General features: G+C 38.8%; 1 protein-coding gene across 1 annotated transcript in view; it reads right to left on the bottom strand.

The window, feature by feature from the left end:
* Positions 1-25,915, bottom strand: part of SLC35F1 (solute carrier family 35 member F1) — a gene marked incomplete at both ends in the record, with an annotated part of 422,151 nt that overhangs the window by 171,168 nt on the left and 225,068 nt on the right. The window contains one exon of the mRNA XM_080699714.1: positions 275-450. Coding sequence (XP_080555840.1) covers positions 275-450 — 176 coding nt within the window. The remainder of the gene's footprint in view (positions 1-274; positions 451-25,915) is intronic.

The following is a 25,915-nucleotide window of genomic DNA, read 5'->3' as shown; positions in this document are numbered from 1 at the left end:
AGAGGAATAAGAAATGTTAACAGGAACCCAAATAACAAGCAACTGTACATTTCTGCCTGTACATGCACTTGCTACTCCCTGCTGAATTCACACAACGTATGCCTCTTTGTGATGTATTCGTTCATTTCGCTTGCAGTATTGGAATAGAAAAGCGAGATTTGGGGTTTTGAATTATCTTATTGATGTTCTAAGTGACAAAAAGTTATCCAGGCATGGTTCACATTCTTCCAGATGTATACAAAAGCCATCTTTCTGGTGTTTTGGAGGAGCTTACCTTGTCTGACGGCTAGGGTGGTGGTATAAACCAAGAAGAGAAGGATGTAGTTGAGGAAGCTCTGGAAGACCGGCGTGTTGGCATGGAAATCTTCTGCCAGGTACTTGCTGGTCAAGCCAATTCCACAAATAAGAAGGGATAACACCTGGCCCAGAGCTACAGAGATTAACATCTCCCTGAGAAGCAAAGAGAAACACAGCAAAAATCAGCAGGAAGTCCATTAAAATAATAACAGTTGAAATATCATATCATGCTCATATCATGCACTGGGTTAAGGGCAATAAATGTTATTTGTTTTAATCCATTACAGCAATCCTTGGAGGAAGGTATACTTTTTATGGAGACTTTACAGTGGTGAAAATGAAAGTTTAAAGTGGTTAAGCAATTGGCTCTCTAGGAATTGGCAAAGCCAGGAGGTGAGACAAGGTCTCTCCATAGGAGCCTGGTTTCTAGCCACTGCTCTAAGGAGGCTGTGGAGGGAAGCGATGACCACCACAGTGTTAGCATGTGTTTAGTGACAATGAGGGAGGGTGAAAGAGCTATTAAGCCCCTAAAAATCCAGAAGGACGATTTCCTGTTCACCCCCAGACTTTGGATTTCAATTTGCTCAAGGAAGCTTTAATAAGCATTAAGTGTTTGTTCCTTTCTGCTCAAGTTACAATTGCCTACATAGTAAAATCTTATTCCTGAAGGAGATCCGATACTGTGGCAGTATAATAAAAACCTTTCAAATTATGCAAATATTTTTTGTCCCTTTTTCCTAGGTACTGCCCCTGTAGATCACTGCAGTAGAGACTAGAGTAAGATGTAAGAGTCAGTGTCCGGTTCACATGGAAATAAAAGGCCCACAGAGCTGCATGGTTAGGTGCATGTGCACGCACTGACACAGGCGAAGGCTCTGGAAAGACAAAGCTGAATTTGGTCCTCAGTGATGGTCTCGTTTGGTTTTTCTCATTTATTTATAGAAAGACAATATAAAATAAGAATACCGTCATATTTCTAGACCAAAATGCTCTAGGCAGAGGATTTATGGTATTACATATTTCTTTCCCCCTGGCCAATGTGAGTCCTATTTTTGTTTTTGAAAGAAGCACAGAGTCTTGGGCAGTGCTTTGGTGACATTTTGATTTAAGAAAAGAAAAGTATCAGTCACACATTGTGTGTTCCACTTGCTTCCACGAGGAGGAAAACTTGTGGCAAGCCCTGTGGCCCCTAGAGGACACTTTTCCAAGGTTAACCTATTCCCAGGCACTGGCCCCTGAATTCAAATTTTATAAAACATGCATGTTTAAACATGTCAGTTTGCTGTTTAAAATCCTACAACATGCCAGACAAGGTGGCACACACCTGTAATCCTAGGATGAGGTAGAAGGATCCTAAGTTCAAGGACAGCTTAAGCAATTTAGCAAGACCTTGTTTCAAAATTAAAAGGATAAAAGGGCTGAGGATATAGCTCAGAGTCAAAATCTGAGTTCAGTCTTCAGCACACACACACACACACACAAAATAAATAAATAACGATCCTACAACAGTCCCCTTTAGAATCCACGTAAGGCCTATGGTAGGTGATCCACAGACAGTTGCCAACATTGCCTTTACATTCATACTGCTCCTCCCCAAAGAGGTGAGATCTCTTTGTTTTCTGGAAGCTGAGCTAGTCTCGTGATTTGCTTTGACCAACAAAAGATGAGGAAAGAATGTCCTGTAATTTCCAAGCCTTTAGAAGCCTCCATGTTTTCCCCTCTTAACAAATGCTTCTAAGCTAAGGCTGGGTAGACTGCTGACTATTGAGAGGCCACAGGGAAATGAAAAGAGAAGCCCAGCCCACCAGTGCTGCCTCAGCTAAAGTGACAGACATGTGAGTGATGATTCTGAATCCTCCAGTCCAGCCATCCAACTACAGATGAACCATCCCAGGGGTTGATGTGCAACTTGGAGAATTGTAAGGAAAAAAAATAAATGATGCTTTTTGAGAGTGTGCAGCTTATTATCCAGCAACTGAAAACGAAAACCATGCCCTCAACGCTCCCCTGTACTCTGACTGCCTCTGAGTTCTGCCTTCTACTTTCCAACCTTGCATTTTTCCTCCCTGAAGCCAGAGTTCCAGCCTCACCTTGACAATGAGTCAGACTATTCTTTGCCTATGTTATTTTGCATAAGTTATTACTTCCAGAATGTTCATTGTGCCTCTGCCAGTCTGACTCCTATTCATCTTTCAAGATTCGGCTCATCCGTCACCCTCTTTGAGAAGCCATCCCTGCTCTCCCTTCCCGGGGAGGCATCTCTTTACGACTTCTGTCTCACTGCATTGTAATTACTGCTGTCTCGCCTCTTTTGCCTTCACCAGACTGTGGAGTTTATACAATGTTCTTCTATGTATCCGTAGACAGGCTCTGCTCAGAAGTAGAAATGGAGGGATGCAAAGGCAAGAGTTAGGTTCAGGCAAAGCTGGATAGTTAAGGATGAATGAGTGACTAGGAAAAGAAAGGGCCAAGGAGAAAGAAAAATTAACTGAGGGCTTTAAGGCTATCTAAGGAGAAGTATGATAGCCACTGACAAAAATCATGATAAAATGTTTGCTTTTAATAGGGCAAAGGGACACATTCCTGTAATCCCAGTACTTGAGAGGCTGAGACAGTAGGATCGGAGGTTTAAGGCCAGCTTCAGCAACTTAGCAAGGCCCTCAGCAACTTAGTGAAACCTTGTTTCAAAATAAAAAGCAGGGCTAGGGGTGTAACACATAGGTAGAATGCCCCTGGATTCAATATCTGGTACCCTCTCCCTACACACACACACACACACACACACACACACACACACACACACACACACACACATTATTTTTAGTGGAAAGACAATACACAGTTTAACTATATTGTATTGAAGCTGCCAGATGAACTTCCGAATGATCCAGCAGTGTTAGAAATGTGGGTTCATAGCTGGATAGGGAGGTCAACCAGGAAACAGGAACGCTGAAGTTAAAAAAGTGATGGATAAAGTACTGGAAATGAACAGTGTCACCAAGGGGAAAGGAAGGTTGGAGAGAAATTGAGAGGACTCTGGGAAAAGCCTTGGGAAATCCCAAGGTGGGGGTTGGGAAGAGAGAAGAATCATATCATTGGGGTGAGAAGTGGCTAGAGGGGGCTGAAAGGCCAGGATAGTCCTAGTGTCAAGGAAGCCACGGGAACAGATATTTATGGAGGAAGTAGTTGTCATAATGATTGTTGCTTAGAGGGTAGAGAGAATGCAGAACGGCGAGAGATGACTTGCAATAAATGACAGCACTTAATAGGCCAGTTTGGGCTGGCTGGGGAGTACCAGAGTAATGCTGTTGTTATGGAAACCAAGGAACTGGAGAGTTTCATGGAAGAGAGCCTAAGTAGATAGGAAGTGGTTAGAAATAAAACGTGTTGACTTTGAAGGTATTCTTTGAAGGAATATGATCTAGTTACCATGTAACACAATGATATTTAAAATAAGAATGTTTAAAATTATTTAAACATTAATTTACAGTAGACTCATGATTATGCCACCATTGAGTTACTCTTATTTGTCTCGTAACTTAAATCCTAAGGGGAAGAAAAATAGGTAGAGTTAGAGCTAGTAGAGGAGAGTTCCTGAGATGCATTTGAGAATACTATGCATGGAGTATATTACCTTGAGAAAAAGGTGAAAACAACTGCTATAGTCTGCTGATTTCGACAGCTCTTTAAACTCTAACCACGGTATTCAAAACTTTTGCAATATCCTGTCCATTTCCTGAGCAAAATCAAGCCACACAAGATTACCAGTTACTCACAGAAAATAATAAACTTGTCTTCCTAGTGAATATGTGCCAACATTCTATAAAACAGCCTTCTATATGCCATATATCATATATATGTGCGGATGCTTGGGACACAGTACTGGTCATCAGGGAGGTATTAAACCAAAATTTTGTAACTGGGTTCCTATATAACTTAGTACAAATGGAGCTAATTAAGACAAAATAGCAGTGACATTTCATATTTAATAAGTTCTTAGTATGTGTCAAATCTTGGGCTTAAGTTTATTTATACTACCTTATTTAATCTTCAGAATAACTTGGTAAGGAAAATATTATAATATTATTGCTCCATTCTATAGACAAATAACTTATACTAGAGAGGTTAGTCAGCTGTTAGTCACAGAGCTACTGTCCTTTTACTGACCACACTGGGAAAAGTCTAGGTAGACACTAGGTGATATGATTCCAAATCCTGACTTTATTTATTTATTTTTTTTTTGTGGTACTACAGATGGAACCCAGGGCATTCTACCTCCAAGCTATACCCCCAGCCATATTTTTTATTCTTTATTTTGAAACAGGGTCTCACTGAGTTAAAAAACGGTCTCACTAAGTAGCTGAGGCTGTCTTCGAACCGGGATCCTCCTATCTCAGCCTCCTAAATGCTGGGATTACAAGCATGTGCTACCATGCCTGGCAAATCCTGACTTCTTAATTACTGTAGAATATCATCATTATGCTGTTCAAATATATATTTTGCTCTCATAAAGGACACATAGCATCAAACTAGCTTAACTGTATGGTTTCCAGAAATATTTTGGAGAAAATAAAGACAAAAAAAAAAAAAAAAAAGCTGGCCTGACTGACTCTCTGATGAAAACTCTTCCCTCAAGGTATCTGTAATGTGTACCTTTCAATGAGTGGTCAACACACTCCTATTCTTGTTTCTTTAGCAAAACAAAAGAGAAATCTGCTGTATTCAATTTTTGCTTTTGATTAGTGGCCATGTCATTCAGATACTGCTGGTGTGAATTGATAGGGAATGCAAATTATGATTTTTATTGGTCATGCTTATGAATGTGACATGTAATACAGGAAGGAATGGAAAGATCCTTTGATCAGATTAGTTCCTGCGTTCTTTCCTGAGTGAGGGGAGCTAGATATCATAGCTACCATAGCTCATGCAGCTGGGCTGGTTACTAAAGTCATCAAAACAAAACAAACAAATAAATAAATAAAATACAAAGAAATCCACAGACCTAGCCTAGACACTCCGCCAATTATGCCCCTCTGACCTACCACCTTACACTATCAAAACATCTTTGTTCTATATCAGTACAGGTCAAATCCATTCAATGACCTGTTACAATTCCTCTCTCTCTCATAATTCCTCTCTCTCTCTCTCTCTCATCCCCCCCTTCTCTCTCTCTCTCTCTCTCTCTCTCTCTCTCTCTCTCTCTCTCTCTCTCTCTCTCCTGGGATCACTAACAGTTGTTCTCCCCCCCTTGGGTCCCCACTACAGTTGATCTGTGGTCCCCTTACATAACTCCTCATACCATATACCATCTTGTCCAGAATGTCTGCTGTTGGCTACCACTTGATCCCCAAGTCTGAGTTCAGTGTCCTCATCTGTATGTTCCTGTCTCTACTTGTACTCAGATTACATAGCTCATGAGCTGTTGAAAAGAAAGAAATATATTTTATTCATTTCTATATCCCAAGTGCTTTGAGGACTTCTGGACCAAAAAAAAAAAAAATCATGCTCAGTAAACATAGAATGAATGAGTGAATGAATGAATTTATGAGTGAACAAATTTCTGAAAAAGGAAATCTTGGAAGATTTGAAAGATAACTGCTTGTCTTATCTTGAAAAAAACTACTAGCATTGAAAGACAAAAACAACTTGTTTTCACTGTATTCCATCTGCCAGTTAGACACTGAGATTAATAAGCTATTTTCTGGTGCATTTTTGAACAAGCCTGGAAAGGTGCTATCTTGCAAAAATGATGCTAAATACGGAGCAGGGTGAAATTTTGCACAGCGAGCTGTTGGTTATTCATATACTATATGGAATAGCACACCAGATGCATTCTAACATAAGATACATAGTTCATATAATTTTAGTAGCAGAAATGGAGAGGAGGGTATGATATACATTTTCATCTTCTTTGTTTATGCATTTAAAAGGACATCTCGTCTACTTTAAATTCAGAAGGACCAGACAATGAAAAATGCATGAGTCTGAGGAAAAACAGTGCTGCTGGAAGCCGAATACCTGTTAGAATAGAACTTGTATTCATAAAGACTGACATAACCATTATCACTAGCACTTTGTTCTGCTAGAGAAACAGACTTTAGAGAATAAATGTGTTACAAATTAGATATTCAAACTAATAAGATTAAAAATGAAGCACAGATTGTATCTTGTGTTCTTCTCTTAGTTATAAGAATATATTCTTTTAAAGGGTATGAAGAATTTTAACATTGTGTTACATAATCATATTGCTTGGTAATTCTTTGCCATAAGAGTGAAACGATTGTGTTATCATCTTGAATTAGAGCACATCAACATTTCTTTGGAGGCATCTTCATTTGGATAATGATTCCTAGGCAAGTCATGTCAGATCTGAGTCAGCACATGAATTCACAAATGCACACATACAGAACATTTAAGTCTACTGCTTGGACTCAAAACAAAAACACTTAAATGTGGGAGAGATGTCCTTTACTATGTTCTTGGACAAGATTCTCATTTGCAGAAGTTAGTCCATGACTTCTAGAAGCTATTTGCTGAAATGTTTTTTTTTTCTTTTATTTCATTCAGGCATTCATTAGACGTATGTGTAAAAAGATTATATGTAAGAAACAAATATATCCTTCGAGAGGTTTAGCATGAATTGGGATTTCTTTCCCTCAGATGCAGTATTCACAGAATTGACTCTATTCTTTGACGCTGTGGACTCCATATTATTCTGTTTTTGATAGGTAGAAGAAACCAAGTAAGCCATAGGAAGCCTTCCTGAGGATGCCATTCTCTGGGTCTATGAGGACGTAGGCCTTGGAGAAATCTGACCTCTAGCATGAGAAGAGGAGTCAAGAATGCTCGCAGGCGCTGTGTGTTTTTATTCAGAGATAAAGCCACCACGTGGGGAACTGGCAACCTCTGTCCCTGAGTCCCACCAACTAAGCTTCATGATCTCCATGATCTTGCCTGTCTTCTAAGGCCTTCGGTTTGACCATGTAAAATAAGAATATTACAACTGGTATATGCAGGACACCTCTTCCACCTCTCCTGAAATTCTTTTGTTTTCACCTGTCTCCAGTGTCTCTGGCCACCTACTCTAGCTCCAGTGGTGGCTGCCATGACCTGTTCTACCTAGACAGCATTATGTGGGCATAGCCCAGTGCGCTGGACCTCAAATATTGAGCCTTCTGCTCTGGGGATTGCCAGTGGATGCTGAGTGCCAGATCCCATGGGAACCTGCTTGGTACCTACTCAGGAGCGTCAAGAAAGCACAAGAGAAGTATCTTACATGACCCATAGGAAATACTAGTAAAGGAATGCATTCTTTCTTCTCCCCCAGGGGAGCTGTACTGAGGCACAGTGATTTATACAGGCTCTCTGAAGACAGCCCTGCTCTAAGGTTCTTGGTAGGGTACTTTGCCCTTTGCCAGCCTCCCTCCTTCCCAGTATCACTCCTGCTCCCTGGAACTGCATCCCTTAATAAAGCTGTAGCATACATGCCTCTGTCTGCTTTCTGGGAAACTCAGGCTTAAATAAGAAGCTTTCCATTTCCTTCTACTCAATAATTGTACAGTATGTGTGCATATATGCCTCTACCATCTTGTTCTCCATTAAGATGTATGACTATAATGCACCAATAAAAAAAGAAACCTAAGAAAAATAACACTGGTGTGTGTACAAGATACAAGTTCTTGAAACTTGTATCTTTGCTCTGAAAAAGATTGTGTATTTTGTTAAATTATTTGGTAGTTGAGTTACCAGTGATGTCTACTCCCTTATTAAGGGTAAATTCCATGAGTTTAGGTATTACTTACAAAGAAATAGATCAGTTGGTAGCATTTGTCAAGGCATACTAGGTGCAGAGTGTGAGAAAAGACAGCATATCCCTGCCTCTAAGGAGCTTAGTGAGTCATGGAACATAAATGATATAAATTGAGAACCTAAAAATACCTATGTATTCAAGGAAATCTTTATGATTGGGCAAAGCAAGTCTGAAAGGGTTTCTTGAAGAAAAGAGTTTTGAGCCCTTACCTTTTAATGGCAGAGGTATGGTTTGGCCTTGAGGGGTTTGCATATACCTACAGGGCAAGACATTTTAGGCTATGTCAGAAGCAGATAGACACATGGCACCATTTGGCTGGCCAGGGAGAAATTATAGTAATAGAAGAGATAGGTACAGGCAGGCAAGTGGTAGAGGAATTAAAGAAACAGGGTAGAGTTTTAATCCTGTAGGAATCATTCTCTGACATTCCTGAGTAAGTGAAACAAAGTAAGCACCAGCCATGATGTCCCAAAATTTCTCTGCTCATTCTATGAGGTAGAAAAATATTCTCCATCATGGTGAAAAAAAAAAAGGTTTCTAAAAGAGACAAGACTGAAAAACTATATATCATTTTGTGATGCCAAACTCCTCACTAGTTACTGCCTTACTTCCTGAAGCCTCCCCTCTGATGGAGGCTGCAGCCTCTGTGCTTCTGCCCAGCACTACACAGCTGCCGTCATCTGATAATGGCCTCTTCAAACCTGTAGCAGGGCTCTCTGTGCATCTGTCAACATTATTTGCTGTCAGAAGAATGGCTGTTCATCTGTTGTCATCTTGCTTTTTTGTTATGGTTGATTTGCTTTTATATTTTTGTTTTGCATATGACTACCACCTGCATAGTGATGGAAAGAGGAGTTTTTGCCAATCGTAGAGTTTGGTCATAAGTAAGCAATACCAACTGAGGCTAATTAAATAATTGTTTTCACAATCAATAGAAAAATATTTAAAGTGATGGGTTGTGTGTCCTCAAACAACCCCATTTCTTTCCAAGTTTCAGAAGTTATCTTTATGTTACGGTTGTTTTTTTTTTTTTTTTTTTTGGTATTGTTTAGTTTTTGTGGTACTGGGGATTGAATCCAAGAGTATTTTACCTCTGAGTTATACCTCCAGCCCTATTTTAGTTTTTATTTTGAAACAGGGTCTTGCTCAGTTGCTGAGGCTGGCCTTGAACTCGTGATCCACCTGTCTCAGTCTCTGGAATACTAAGATTACAGGAGTGTGCCACCATACCTGACTGGTGGCTTAAGTTTTGAATATCTTACTCATATCTTATCAGGCAATATCTTAAATCCCACTGTACATTTGAAGTGGAGTCTATCTATAATAAAATTGGAAGTGAATTCATATTAACAGTAATTTGGTTGACCAATCACATAGCTTTAGTTAATATTTTTGTTTCATATGATTAGATTTCATTTTATTATTTTTACTTTGTAATGTGGCTGATATGAGAAAGGTCAGATTAATAAGAAATTTCAATTGAGCATTTCTGCTGTTCTTACAATTTAGTTAGGGGACATCTTTGACTCTCAGCTTTTGTGTAAGAATAATTTTTAAGCCAGGAGTTCTTTTTGTGAAGTTTAGTTATTGAAATAATACAATGGCTTATCCTTTAACCAGACCCAAGTAAGCCCCAAACAGTGGAACATCCAACACGTGTCAGAGTCTTCTGTACCTTAACAGAGCCATCTATCCACAGAGGCCAGTCACAGCAGACCACACAATATATGACCCCCTTTATATGAAACGTTCAGAGCAAATATATCTACAAAGACAGGAAGCAGACAGATGGTTGCTTAGGGCTGGTGGGCTAGAAAAACAGGGGATGTTAGATAACAGGTACCAAATTGTTTTCAATATTCTAAAATTGACTTAATTTTGGTGTTGGCTGTATACATCTTTATTCTAAATCCTAATATGCTAAAATACTACTGAATTTCACACTTTAAGTGGGTGAATCATACACTAAGGAAATGATATCTCAATAAAGCCATTATTAAAAAGAAAAAGAAAGAATGGGGGAAGGCAGTAAAGTATAAAAAAGAAAATTAAACAAAATAAAGAAACACAAAATTGATAGTCACCTTAAAAAAAGAAGAAATACTCAACTTTCTCACTTACAAACTGCAGGACTGCATCAGGGCCAATTTATGTTATAAATCAGACAAATTCAATTACTTTCTTACTTTTTCCACATATAAAATAGCTTTTCCTTTACATATATTAGGTAGTAATAATAATCTTCTTCCCAGATCCTATAAGATCATCTTGCTTCCCCAGGGATGTTTATTCCTACTTTGGAGACAACCAACTTAAAAGATAAGTTTTTAGTCATTTCCTTAGAAGGGATGGACCTGTGCTATCTTCTTCCAAAGAACAAGGAGGAGGTAGTAGATTGCGAACATGGTTCTCATATTCTCAGGAATAGTGGATTCAGATCCCAACTCTACCAATAATTAATTGAGGTTCATTTTCCTCATCTATAAGTTGGAATAATATATATAGATATAGATATATACATATATATACACATAAAGGTTCTTGTAAAGATTAAATAGGATAGTATATATAAATTTCCTCCTACAATATCTGGCTTATGATAAATACTCAGAATGACAGCTCTTATAACTTAGTACACTTGGAAATACCAAAACTCTTACCGATTATTTAAATCTATATAATTGTATTATGATACATTTAGAAGAAAAATTATATATGTGCTATAGACAAAATAGTGATATTATTCTGGATCTTAGCAACCTAATGAGACCCTGTTTCAAAACAAACAAAAATAAATAGATAAAAAGAGCTGGGTGATGTAGCTCGGAGGTAGAACACCTCTGGGTTCAATATCCAGTGTCAAAAGGAAAGAAAATTTAAAAAAAGAAAAAGTGAGAGGAAGAAAGAAAAAGTTGAGAAAGAAAAGCCCGCAAAACTGAAGAATATTCAAAGTCCTTACATGACATAACTATTAAAGCACTAACAGATCTTAGTTTTAAATAGGAACTTCTGACTCTAGTTCACATACTTGCTAACATCTTGGGGAGCAGGAGAGAAGTGGCAACCTTTTTTGGGTGCCTGTATTACAATTTTCTTTCTTACTGCTTGTTAAACGACTTTGACATTTTTCATTATGAAATGCTTTTAGCTTTGCATTTTGAATTATGCTAGTGGACCCTGAGGCCAAATGGCAAGCATCTAACTTTGAAATCTACTGAATAAATAAAAAAATAATACCATATAAGTAGAATAGTGACTCACTTTTTTTAAAAAAATAAAAACCCATGGCAAATTCCATTATTTTATTACATATTTACCAAATGTTTATGTATGAAGCATAGTGTATTTGAGGCAGAGAAAATTAGTAATATTAGATTCTACTATGTGCCAAATTTCTTCACACACAATTACAACTTATTTGAAAAAGGTATAATCAACTGAGATCATCATTTATGCCTTTTACTTAGAAGAAAATTGCAGGGAATGAGGATAAGTAAACAGGAAAGTCATGGCCCATTTTAGAAGACAAATCTATCTGGCTTTTGCTTTAAAGTAGAAAAAGAACCTCTGAGTAGAGGCCAGAGGACATTTTTTCTTCTTGCTTTGCATCAAAAGATGAATCCAATTGCCCTGTTTCAAGGGCATAACAATAAAGGAGTAATTTCATCTCAGTGCTTCTGACAGACTGCCTTGAAAAACGCCTCAAAATTATATCAAAATCCAATTTTTGAAGCATGGGCTAGGCAACTTTTTTTTTTTCTATAGGAAAAAGTCTTCTGTAAAAATAAAAATTTGTTATTTGCCATCATGAAATATTATAATGACTGGGGGAGGGACGGGAATCTGACCTGTTGACAATTCTACTGGAAGGATGATTCTAAAAACAACAGAAAATTCTATTATTGCCATTCCAGATTTACAGTTAATAAAAAGAAAAAGTGATGAGAAGAAAAGGGTGTCCTAAAAGTGAGAAAATCACAGAAAGTTCTCAACTGCATTTAGGAGGGAAGAGAATAGAAGAAAAGACCCATGAAAGGAAATGCTTCTGAGGCCAGGTTGTCTCAGGAGGACATTTAAAGGCTTGGTGGAAGAGGCTAGTGGAAAGCAGAAAAACATTAAAATTAAATTGATGAATCTATTAAAAGATAATTTGGGATGACTCGTGTCATATAAAATCTATTTTTTAAAAAGCTACCAAGACTAAGCATTGTGGCCAAGCATCAGGTCAAACACAAAAATCAGGCAGATTATGAACTAAGGATGCAATAGCAAGGTTTATTCTGAATGGGCATTCCCGTTAAGTTCATGTTCTATATGACAGCCTGTTCCTACTCTCTCAGGCTCTCAGAGTATGGGAAACATTGATACATTAAGAACAAAAAAGAAAAAATACAAGGATCTCTTTCAGGAACATAAATGCTATACTCTCTTTTCTCTTACTTGAATTCATTGTGGAACAATCTGTTAACATAGTGAGATGCACTCTCAAATACCTAGTTCAGTGAAACCAAGTCCCCAGAATGGAAAAGGCAAAGGCAATAATCTTCCTAACTTTCACCAGGCTTCTGTCCATCTTTTTTTTTTTTTTTTTTTTTTTTTTGGTGGTACTGGGGTTCCTGGAAGCCCTTATACCTCCGGGCTACACTCCCAGACCTATTTTATACTTTTTTATTTGGAAACAGGGTCTCTTAAGCCAGCACGCTGGCTTCAAACCTGAGCGATTCTCCTGTCTCCGCCTCCCAAGCGTGGGGATTACAAGCGTGCGCCACCATGCCTGGCTTCTGTCCATCTTTTTAAAGTGGTCCTTTTACAGTGCGGACTAGTGGGGAAGTGATTAACATGTTTTCCAAATGGAATCATTTACAAATCATCTTACAACCGAATCAATGTTTGTGCCTCTTGCCACAGAATCCTTATGTTTAAGTCCTATCCCACCAATGTGATGGTGCCAGGACTTTGAGAGGTGATTAGGATAATAGGGTGAAGCCCTCATGAATGAGATTAGTGTCTAATAAAGGGATCTTCAAGAGCTTTCTTGTCCTCTTTCTGCCACATGAGGATATAGCAGCAGTCTGCAAGAAGAAGGCCCCTCTCCTGAACTTAGCCCCATTGGCACCTTGATCTTGAACTTCTACTTCCAAAACTACAAGGATAATTTTCTGTTGTTTATAAGCCACACAGTCCATGGTACTTTGTTACTGAAGCCTGAACTTAGACACACCTTTGCTTTCTGTTCTGTGTGAATGTGGGTTGAATCCAAGTCATTTCAGATCTTGGACACAATGCAGCTTGCTCACCTGTCTCACCCAGTAAGGGTTGCAATGACATTTCCAAGCCATCCAAGGACACAAGGGACATCTGATGAGTGTGTAGCAGGAAGCCAAATAAGAGAACATTGGGATTTTCCCATTTAAATTTAAAAAATTAGAATAGTCAATTTCAATATTTTAAAGTTCCACTAAAGAAAGTACTAAGAAAAAACTCAATAGCCAAAAAGTAAACACTCTAACCTAATTCTAATAAGGTTGATGGATATCAACATTCTTTTTTAAATTTTTTATTGGTGCATTATATTCATACATCATATTGGGGTAAAATATTTGTGTGTACATACCTGTACACATCACTTATTTAACACCTACCCAATTCCCACCCCATTCCCTCCCCGTCCCTCCTTCCCTTGCTCGGCTTAGTGGTTGACTTCGATATGTTTAAGTACATTGTGTGTTTTAGAGATGTTCCTCTTCCCCCCTCCTTTCTCCTCCTTTAGGTTACCTTGTTTGCTCATCTATAGGATTTCCTTTTTCATCTAGAGTTCCTCCTATAACCCATTTCTCCCTAACTCTCACATATTAGGGAAAGCATCTGATTTCTTATTTTTTGTGACTGACTAATCTCACTTAGCATAATGTCCTCCAGTTCCATCCATTTCCCTGAAAATGATGTAATTGAGTTTATTTTAATGGCTGAGTAAAATTCCATTGTTTACATATCCCACAGTTTTGTAATCCATTCATCTGTTGATGGACATCTTAACTGATTCCATAGTTTGGCTGTGGTGAATTGTGCAGCTATGAACATAGATACACATGCATTAGTTTGGTACTTTGGTTTCCTATCTTTTGGGTAGATACCCAGAAGTGGTATTGCTGGATCAAATGGTAGATTTGTTCCCATTCTTCTGAGGATTCTCCATTCCGTTTTCCAAAGTGGTTGCACTAATTTGCAATCCCACCAACAATGTCTTAGAGTTCCCACTTCTCCACATCCTCACTAGCATCTGTTGTTTGTGTTTTGAATGATTGCCATTCTAGTTGGAGTTAGGTGAAATCTCAGGGTAATTTTGATTTGTATCTCTCTGATTGCCAGTGATGGTGAGCATTTTTTCAGGCATTTATTGGCCATTTGAATTTCTTCTTTTGTGAAGTATCTATTTAGTTCATCTGCCCATTTTGTTATTGGATGCTTTGTTTTCTTAGTGTTGAGTTTCTTGAGTTCTCTGTATATTCTAGATATTAGTCCTCTATCAGAGGTGTAGGTGGCAAAAATCTTCTCCCATTCTGTTGGCTCTTGATTGAGGTTCTTGACAGTTTCCTTTGCTGAACAGAAGCTCTTCAGTTTCATGCAATCCCATGTATTGATTCGCCTTTTAATTTGTTGTGCCTTTGGGGTCTTGTTGAGAAAGTGTTTATTGGTGCGTATGTGTTGCAGTATTGGACCTATGCCCTCTTCCAGGAGCTTCAAAGTCTCCGGTTTGATTTCCAAGTCTTTGATCCTTCTTGAATTGACTTTTGTACATGGTGAAAAAGTGGGATTAATTTCCAATTTTCTGCATATAGTAAACCAGTTTTGCCAACACCAAATGTTGAAACAGGCTATCTTTTCTCCAGTGTATGTTTTTGGCCCCTTTGTCAAAAATCAATTGGCTGAAAGTGTGTGGACTTGTTTCTGAGTCTTCTATTCTGCTCCATTGGTCTATGTATGTGTTCTTTTGCCAGTACCATGCTGTTTTTATTACAATGGCTTTGTAGTATAGTTTAAAGTCAGGTATTGTGATTCCTCCTGCATGGTTTTTTGTTGCTGAGAACTACCTTGGCTATTCTGGGCTTTTTGTTATTCCAAATAAATTTAAGGACTGATTTTTCTGTCTTTGAGGAATGATCTTGGTAGTTTAATGGGCATTGTGTTAAATCTGTAAATCACTTTTGGAAGGATGGCCATTTTAATTATATTTATTCTGCCAATCCATGAACATGGAAGATCCTTCCATCTTCTAAGATCTTCTTCGTTTTCTTTTTTCAGTGTTTTATAATTTTCTTTGTAGAGATCTTTTATCTCCTTGGTCAAGTTTATTCCTAAGTATTTTATTTTTTTGTGGGAGATCCTGAGTGGAAGTGTTTTCTGAATTATTTTTCAGTGGATTTATGTTTGGTGTACAGGAAAGCTTCTGATTTTTTTTAAGATTGATTTTGTATCCAGATATTTGGCTGAATTTGTGATAAGTTCTATAAGCCTTTTGGTTGAGTTTGTTGGGTTTTCTAAATATAGTATCATGTCATCTGCAAATAGTGAAAGTTTGAGTTCTTCCTTTCCTATTTGTACTCCTTTGATTTCCTTTTCTTGCCTTATTGCTCTGGCTAGAGTCTCTAGTAATATATTAAAGAAAAGTGGTGATAATGGACATCTTTGTCTTGTTCCTATTTCTAGGGGGAATTCTTGAAGTTTTTCCCCATTTAATATGATGTTGGCAGTGGGCTTATTGTAGATTGCCTTAATAATGTTGAGATATGTTCCTTCTATTCCAATTCTCTGCAGTGTTTTTTATCATAAATGGATGTTGAATTTTTTTTTTTTTTTTTTTTTTTTGGTGGTACTGGGGTTCCTGGAAGCCCTTCTACCTCTGGGCTACACTCCCACGGGCTACACTCCCAGACCTATTTTTTAACTTTTTTATGTGGAAATAGGGTCTCTTAAGCCAGCGAGGCTGGCTCCGAACCAGCACAATCCTCCTGTCTCTGCCTCCCAAGTGCAGGGATTACAAGCGTGCGCCACCACGCCCAGCTGGATGTTGAATTTTATCAAATGCTTTTTCAGCATCTATTGAAATGATCATGTGATTTTTGTCTTTGATTCTGTTTATATGGTGAATTACATGGATTGAATTTTGTATGTTGAACCAGCCGTGCACCCCTGGGATGAACCCTACCTGGTCATGGTGTATGATTTTCTTGATGTAGTTTTGAATGCGTGTTGCTAGTATTTTGTTTAATAGTTTTGCATCCAAGTTCATCAGAGATATAGGCCTGTAGTTTTCCTTCCTTGAACTGTCTTTATTCAGTTTGGGCATTAATGTGATGTTGGCTTCATAAAATGTATTTGGGAGAGTCCCGATTTTTTCTATTTCGTGAAATATTTTGAGTGTCTTGGGGTTAACTCTTCTATATAGGTTTTATAGAATTCCTGGGATTTTCTTTGATAATAAACTCTTTATTGATGTTTCAATCTCTTTGATTGTTACTGGTTAAGTGTTCTATATCATCTTGACTCAGTTTAGGAAGGTTGTATTTATCTAAGAAGTTGTCGATTTCCTCCAGATTTTCCATTTTGTTGGAGTATAGTTTTTCAAAGTAGTTTCTGATAATCCTCTGGATTTCTACACTGTCAGTAGTAATGTATCCTTTTTCATCTCTTATCTTCATAATTTGGGTTCTCTTTTTTTTAGTTAGGTTGGCTAGTGGTTTATCTTCTTAATTTTTTTCAAGAAACCAGCTTTTGGTTTTGTTGATTTTCTGTATTTTTTTATTCTCTATTTTGTTAATTTCTGCTCTAATTTTAATAATTCCCTTTCTTCTACTGGATTTAGAGTTCAATTGTTCCTGCTTTTCAAAGGCTTTGAGATATGGCGTTAGGTTATTTATTTGAAGATTTTCTGTTTTTCTTATGTGTGCACTCAGTGCTATAAATTTTCCTCTTAATACTGCCTTCAAAGTGTCCCAGAGGTTTTGATATGTTGTATCTTTATTTTCATTTGTTTCTAGAAATTTCTTGATTTCCCCTCTTACATCTTCTATGACCCATTCTTCATTCAGAAGTGAGGTGTTCAGTCTCCACATGTTTATGTTGTTTCTCTGGGTCTTCTTATAGTTGATTTCTAGTTTCATTCCATTATGGTCTGAAATGACACAGGAAACTATGTAACATTTTTAAAATTTGCTAGTGCTCATTTTGTGTCCCAGGATGTGATCTATTTTGGAGAAGGTTCTGTGAGCAGCTGAGAAAAAAGTAAACTCCGCTGTAGTTGGGTGAAATATTCTATATGTGTCCAACAGGTCCATTTGGTTAATGGTGTTCTTTAGTTCTGAGGCATCTTTACTGACCATTTGCCTGGAAGATTGGTCTAGTGTTGTGAGAGGTGTTTTGAAGTCTCCCAGTATTATTGTGTTGGGATTTATGTGTGACTTCATGTCACAAAGAGTTTGATTTATGAAAGTACCTGCACCTATGTTTGGGGCATAGATGTTGATTATTGTTATTTCCTCTTGCTGGATTATTCCTTTTACCAGTAAAATATGACCTTCTTTGTCTCTTCTAATAAGTTTGGGTTTCAAGTCTAACTTGTCTGATATCATAGTTGCTACTCCTGCTTATCTTCAAGTTCCATTAACATGGATTACTTTGCTCCAGCTCTTTACCTTGAGTTTGTCCCTATCTTTACTTGTAAGGTGTGTTTCTTGTAAGCAGCAGATGGATGGATTCTGGTTTTTAATCCATTTTGCCACTTTATGTCTTTTTATTGGGGAGTTGAGGCCGTTTATATTTAGTGTGATTATAGAGAGATAATTTTTAATTCCTAACATATTAAGATTTTATTTCTGTTTGAGATACTGTTTATTCTTCTTCGCTTGGTTGTCTGCTGGATGGGAAATCTTGTTTCTTTGGTTCTGGTGTGTATTACCTATTTCTTCTTTGCAGTTAATCTCCTTGAGTATTTTCTCTAGCACTGGTTTTGAAGACATAAATTCCTTCAGATTCTATTTGTCATGGAAGCTTCTTATTTCCCCATCTAATTTGATAGAAAGTTTTGCTGGGTAGGAAATTTTTGGTTGGAAGTTGTTTTCTTTCAGAGTTTGGAATATGTTACTCCACAACCTTCTGGATTTCATGACTTGGCTTTGGGAAGTCTAGAGTAATTCTAATTGGTTTGCCTCTGAATGTCACTTGGCCTTTTTTTTTTTTTTTTGCCTTTAAGATTCTCTGCTTGGCTTCCACATTAGTAATTTTGACAGTTATGTGGCATGGGGAATTCTCTTCTCTGATCCTGTCTAAAGGGAGTTCTATAAGTTTCCTGGACCTGTGTATCAACCTCTTGCTCTATGTTTGGAAAATTTTCTGCTATTACTTCCTTGAAGAGATTATTGATCCCTTTGGTTTCACCTTCTTTTCCCTCCTCTATTACAATTATTCTTATGTTAGCTCTCTTAAAATGGGCCCATATTTCATCAATGTCAGATTCCTGCTGCCAGATTATTTTTCCTAATTAGAAATTATTCATTCATTTTTGGAGTGATCATCTTCTAGGAGCTAGATTCTATTCTCCATGTGGTCTAATCGATTGTTTATACTTTGAATTGAGGCCTTTACTTCAATGATTGCATCCTTTATCTCTTTTAGACTCTCTCTGAATTCTTTTCAAAACACCTCTATTATTTCTACAGTTATTTTCCTGATTTGATCTTCTAGAGATCTCTGAATTTCTGTGTTATCAGGTTCTGATGTTGTGGGGTTGTGGGCATTCATTGCTCCATTGTTAATCCTCTTTCCCATGATTTTGGAAGTTTCTGCCTTCTTTGGGTTCTTCCCTGCGTCACTATGACTTCACTTAAGGTGCTCTGCATCTTGAGTCTGTGGTATCTCAGTCACCACTACTCCTTCACTGGGTTCTATTGCAGAGTCTCAGACCCAGGGAGTCAATCAAGGCGGCTTTAGACCATGGGGTTGCCGGGCTGGGTGTTCTCCCATGGGGAGCTGTGACTATGGTGTGATATCTCTGCCACCGCCACTCCCCTACTGGGTTGAACTGCAAAAATCTCGGACCCAGGGAGACTACCTGTGCAAGTCCCTGGGAGTGCAGTACTGGGATTTCTCCTCTAGAGGCCACAATTTGACTCACGGTTGTTGAGTGTGCTGATGGAGCTGTAGTGGACTCGGTGAACTCGCTGCTGCCACCACTTGAAATATGGTGCCGCTGCCACGCCCTCTGCCGTGAGGCTGGCATATTTCTTCTTTGGTTTTGAGCTCTGCTCTGAGTCCCTGCAGGGTATGCTGAGCCCAGCCCCTGGGAGCTTTAGACGCTCCTTGCACTGAAAAGACTGCTGAATTACACCTGGCTATTCCGCAGCTGCTCACCTCGGCTCACTGTCTACCCTTCCTCTCTGGAGCCTGGTGGGTTGTTGAGCGCCCTGATCTGGAGCCTTCCCATGAATTCACCGTTGCCGCCGGAAATATGGTACTTCTGTCGCGACCTCGGCTGTGAGGTCAGTGTATCTCCTCTCTGGTTTTGAGCTCCATTCTGAGTCCCCCTCCTCTCTGGAGCCTGGTGCTGCGAGGGAAGATGGTGCCGGCGCGGCTCCATGCTGCGGCTCCGGCCACGGCACTACAAGCTGGTTTCTTTTCTGATGTCTGGTTGTTATAGCCCTTTTTTCTCTGTCCCTTTTGTATTTACAGTTTTTAATTCTTTCCTGATAGTGTTTTCTGGCTATGAAAGGCGCTGATTTTGTGGTAATAGAGATTGATTGTTAGCGGGACTTGTAAACGTCGCTTTTCTCCATCTCCATCTTCCAGCAAGTCCTTCTTTTTAAATTTTTATTGGTACACTGAATTATGCATCATAATGAGGTACAGAGTGATAGAAGTATTCATGTACATAGCACTTTTCTACCTACTATCTCCTCAACACCACCTATTCTTGGAAGCATATAATGCTTCTTTGATAGTACAGATGCAGGGACATATCTGATGGCTGAGATCCATGCTGAGGCATCAATTGTTTATCATGCAACACAAAGGCAAATCCCGAGGGCACCAGGCTCACTTTCTACTTGTGAAAGCCTTAGCTACTGTTAACTTCGGATTAAGAAAAAGCATGGGAAAGACTTTTTATTTCACTTTGTTTCTGAAATTACAGAAGCATACAGCATTAAAAGATTTCTAGACTCATGGCCAACCACAAGAAAGCAGTCCTATGGCTTTCCTGGGAAATGAGCTGGGTCAGCATCCTCCCTCTGGCCTTATGTACCACTCACAAGGTGTCAGGCCTTTGGAGAGCATATTCATTCACTCAGATGAACGGATTCTCAATACAGCATGTTACTCCTTAGAAGAAAAGCAATTTCTAGACAATTTAGAATTTTGAACTACCCTTTGAGAAAAGAATTTCACACTCCATCCTTGCTTTTCTTGATACACTAAAATTTTCATCATGACTATGAAAATGATTCGAATAGAATTTGAATATAATTTCTTTTCCTTCATTGGTGTGTGTGTGTGTGTGTGTGTGTGTGTGTGTGTGTGTTTGTGTGTGTGTGATGAAAAACAAAGGAGGGGCTAAAAAAAATCTCCTTGGAAGTAAAAGTGAACTAAAATGATGTACCTATCTCACCAGCACACATGTTGCCCAAGATATTAAATTCAAATTAGATGTGTGTGAAGCCAGGCTTGGTGGTATGTGCTTGTAATACCAGTACTTGGGGGTCTAAGACAAGAGGATCTGGGTTCGTGGTCACCCTCTCAGCTACTTATTGAGGCCCTCTGCAACTTAGTGAGACCCTGTTTTAAAAATAAAGATTAAAACATTTGACTGGGGGTATAGCTCAGAGATAGAATGTCCCTGAGTTCCATCCCCAGCACTACAAAAAAACCAAAACAAGCCGGGCGTGGTGGCGCACGCTTGTAATCCCCGTGCTTGGGAGGCAGAGACAGGAGGATCGCGCAGGCTCGAAGCCGGCCGCGCGCGCTGGCTTAGGAGACCCTGTTTCCAAATAAAAATGTAAAAATAGGTCTGGGAGTGTAGCCCAGAGGTAGAAGGGCTTCCAGGAACCCCAGTACCACCAAAAAAAAAAAAAAAACCCCAAAACAAAACAACTTAGGATCTGTGTGACAGGCCTAATGATGAGAACACATTTTGTTACCTTCAGTGTTTCATAGGACCAGTTAGTTTATTCATAAAGAAGATTATTTTTGATAGAATACTGTGGGGTCATATAATCACATTGCAGCTTTAAAATAAAAATAGCAAGTGAAATGAATCAAGGTGCAATATATAAAATGATGTATGCCTTCTGCTGAATTTAATTGAATTCTAATTAAATTACTTGGAACAAGATAAATTAGATTGTTTTTCAAGCACATTTTAGATAAACTTAATGAAGTTCTTTAAGAGGAAAAGGCAAAATGGGCCTTGTTTAATGACTCGGTTGCTGATATAGTCCCTTGGAGTAAAGAAGAGGTCAGGCTGACTTTGGGTCATTTCTTCCTTGAATAAGACAGATATTATATTGGCTTTAGAAAAACTGGAAAAAAGGAGACCAGGTCATACTTTATGTTGATGGCAAAATAATTTATGAAGGCATTTAAGGTATGTGGTTTTCTCCTGATAGTCTTTCCTCTAAGATTTTGAGCTCCCTAGCATCAGGCTATTTTCTACTGAGGAGGTAACAGATGAGGGCTAAAGCAGATGTTCTCTGAAGCATCCTCCTTTTTAATTCTAGAATCCGAAGAGATGATATGTTAGGAGTAGCGAAGGCTGCTCTGCAGAGAAGGGGGCACAGAAGCACCAAAGTGGGAGAATACTCAAGACTAGTATAGGCTCCCCATGTGACAGGCACTCGCACACACCCCCTCATTCTACTCTCAGAGTGGGGTGGTTACAGACATGTAGGCAGAATGGCTTGGCAGACCATTGAGGGAAGTTGTATTCCTAGAAGCTGGCTCTCATCCTGCATAGATTTTGGTAGCATAAAATCTACAAAGATTCTGGATTCCAAAGTACAGTCAGGCTTGGAAAACATGCATACGGGAACTCCAATGTGTTTTGATGAATATAAGACTTTGGGTCATCTGCTTGTTTCTAGAGGAATAGGTGGCCTTAGAAAGAGTGGGAAGGGAGGGTTTGGGATGACTGGGTTTTCCTCCCCTCTTCAAATGGCTGAGAGATAATTTCCACCAAATGCAGAGCCCAGAGACATCAGATTGGAGTCAGATTTCATTTGTTTTATAAAAATTTGTGGAACAAAAGGTCTCCATTTTTCCCCTCTTGGAAAAGTTGATTGATTTTCATTTTGGTTAGCTGAGAATTCATTCATCAAATAAAGTATCTTCCTTTCTCAATATCCCCTTTTTTTCTCTTTCTTTGGCATTTTATTATGAGCAAGGACTATAATTTTTTGGCTTGGACTGGGGGTAAGTGAAGTCTGAGAGGTTGGCATTGGGCAGAGAGGAAACATTTAGAAAGCTAAGAGATACACAAATAATGTGATAAAAATGAATAAGGAATAGGTAAGGAAGCAATAGTATCTAGAATAAGGGATATTCATATGATAGTATTCATTTTACCTAAAACAACAAAAAATAAAATCCAACAAGAGTGGGTTAAGAATCTATCCATGGATGAATTGATATTCCCCAATATCAATCCAAGGAAAGTGAAAAATCATGCCCTTTCAAGACTTCAACATGATGGTTACTGTGATATATATTTTATAAAGAAAATGTTTTCTTATACAGTGTTTTTATCTACACATCCCCAATGCTGTCTGAGATATATTAGTGAGAGAGATAAGAGATATGCTTTCATGTTTGCCATATAAAGATTTGGTTCAGTTGACAATCCCAGGTTTACTTCCACAAACATTTTCCCATTTGATACTTTTGGAAATATTTATTAAAAATATACTTCCTGAGGTACAGCAAGACTTGGACTGCTTTGGGAGTTAGTGTGCATGTGTGTGAGCAAATGTGTGTGTGGTCCTCGGGACTGAACTCAAAGGGTATTCTATTTACTAAGCTACATTCCCAACCCTTTTTGTTTTTTGAAATGGTTTTTCTCTAAGTTTCTCAGGCTGCCCTTGAACTTGTGATCTTCCCACAAATTAGAATTGCGTACCACTGTACCTGGCTACTTTGGGGGGGGCCTTTAAAAATAAAAACAAAGTAGAAGGAGATAGACTGTATAAGTCAGCTTCCTTTCACTATAATAAAAGCCTGAGATAGTCAACTTATAAAGAGAAGAGGTTCATTTGGCTCACGGTTTCAGAAGTTTGAGGCTATGATCCATCAGCTATGTTGTTTGGGCCTGTGGTGTGATTAGAATATCATGGTGGAAGTGTGTGACAAGGAAACCCATTCAACTCATGACTGAGAGTGAAAAAAGAAGAGGAAGGGGCTGGGGTCCCAATATCTATTTTGAAGGTATGCCCCCAATGACCTATGTCCCACTAGGCCCCACCTCCCCAGAATACTATGCTGGGGACTGAGCCTCTACCACATGGACTTTGGGGTACATTCAAGATCCAAACCATAGCATGGGTTAGTGGAGAAAAAAGGCATTATCCTCTATTGGTACAAAAATCCTTCAAGATATAAGTACTGTGATTTGACTCTAAAAATTAGGAACTAAAATAAATAAAGAGATTTATTCTTAAGGGGTAAAAGAGTGATGTGTGCATGTATGCCTCTACCATCTTGTGCCCATTAATATGTATGACTCTAATGCACCAAAAATATTTAAAAAATTTAAAACCATGCATGTTAACGTAGAGACCTAAAACTCCCGAATAAAGACAACAAAATAAACCCAAAGGTATTTTTTAATGATTTTTGCTGAATGTTTTAGTATTACCGAGAAAACTCTATGTCCACATCTCTTCAAAGTTGAAAGAGGTATAGACATAGAACAGTATGCTCAATAAAGTTAGCAACCATAGATTAAACACCAGACAAGCGCAAGGAGACAGTCCATGCCGCGGAGGCTCAGTCCCCAGCATGGCACTCTGGGGAGGTGAGACATGGTGGGAAGTATCATGGTTATTGGGAACACTTTTATCTCTCTATAGAAATATCTGTAGGAGAATTGGTGAGGGAAATATGATGGAGAGTATGCCAATTCTGTGTACTGCTTTAGTTGCACTGAATGTCAGATATCATCCAAAAGTGCTGTTCAAGCTCTAACCTCCCTTCACTAAGTGGGCAGCAGAGGTCTTCCAAGTGTTTAGAAACCAGCAGGTGTTTAATCCATGCATGTGGAGACGGTTGCTGAGGTCCAATTGTACTGTAGAGCAAGTGGATGCTCAGCTGGCCTTCAAAGCAGCCCAGCTGACTGAAGGGCCTGGGCAGCGTCCCGCACAGCCACCAGCACAGATGGCCGGCACCCTCCATCTAAATGCTTCCGACAGAGGAAATCCCATAATGCTTTAATCCTCGCTTCTTTCCCTATGCATCTTTTTGTTAAACAACATAAGCAGTGCTCCCCCACAGAAACTAAATGCAGAGTTCAAGTCATATTGAGATTGCTTGAGTGGTATTTAAAAAAGAACGCTAGGATTGACAAAGACTTTATAAACCTGGAGAACGATTTCAAGGAAAAGAATGATCACTAATTACTTGGTTCATTAGGATGTTAATAATTAAGAGACAGCATTGAAATTTGGATATGTTGAGTTTTAGTGACTTTGGAAAGCTTGTGTGCCTTGAGTGTATCTGTACACTAAGCACAGGGTGGCAGTGTGTGTACACAGTGCCTGGCAGGGTGTCATTGCTACTTTAGAAATAGAGCTCATAGTAAAGAGGAGAATATTTACTCATAAGCCCACAGAGAAGAGAAATTCTTGTTCTCAGTCTCTACCTACTTGACCTCTGTCTACTGATTTAGCCTTTGTGCAACCCCTGTTATGAAAAAAAGCTTTCCAAGAAAAGGATCATCATGAAAATTAGGAAAGAGATCAGCAGAATAATGGAAAGAGGCCAGGGAAGAGAGGAGAGGAGGTATGGGGAAGGAAACAGAACAAATATGTGCATATGTGACTGTATCACTATAAATTTCACTATCATGTGCAAGTAAAAGGCACTGATTAAAAAAAAAAAAAGAGAACTAAGTTTTTCAACTTGTTTCTCACTCTGACAGAACAGGAAGTAAACACTCAAAACCTTTTTATTTTATGTGGTACTGGGGATTGACGCCAGGGGCATTCTGCCTCCAAGCTACTCCTCTAGCCCTATTTTATTTTTTATTTTGAGACAGGGTCTCACCAGGGTGTTAAGAGTCTCACTGAGTCGCCATGGCTGATCTCCAACCTCTGATCTGCATCTCTCAGCCTCCCAAGTACTGGGATTACAGAAGTGTCCCATGATGCTTGGCTTAAACACTCAAAATTTTAATCCCTGGTGCAATAATATGAAAAAGATACTTGAAGGAGATGGTGAGAGGAGAAGGGGGAAAGAGGAGAGGCAGTCACAAAGACGCTCAGGTTCATTTCGTTTCTGCTGCTCTATGGAGGGAAGTGACAGCAGGTCTCTAAAATACACAGACCATTTCTCAGCCACCAGCCAGGTATGCACAAGTCAGAGGACTTTTCTTACCAATTGTCACAACTCTCTAGTCAGCAGCTCCACAGCCCAGGAAAGGCCTGCCACACGGGGTCACACTCAGAAAGCAAAGACAGTCACAGAGAGGCTTCCTATGTATCACTGATGAAATCAAGTCACCTCTGTCTAGGCCTCTGGTTCGGATTCACCTTCGAGTTATACTATTAAACT

Source organism: Muscardinus avellanarius, assembly GCF_963383645.1.
Source record: "Muscardinus avellanarius genome assembly, chromosome: 8".
Classification (NCBI taxonomy): Eukaryota; Metazoa; Chordata; class Mammalia; order Rodentia; family Gliridae; genus Muscardinus; species Muscardinus avellanarius.
This window is presented reverse-complemented; position numbering and strand designations above follow the sequence as displayed.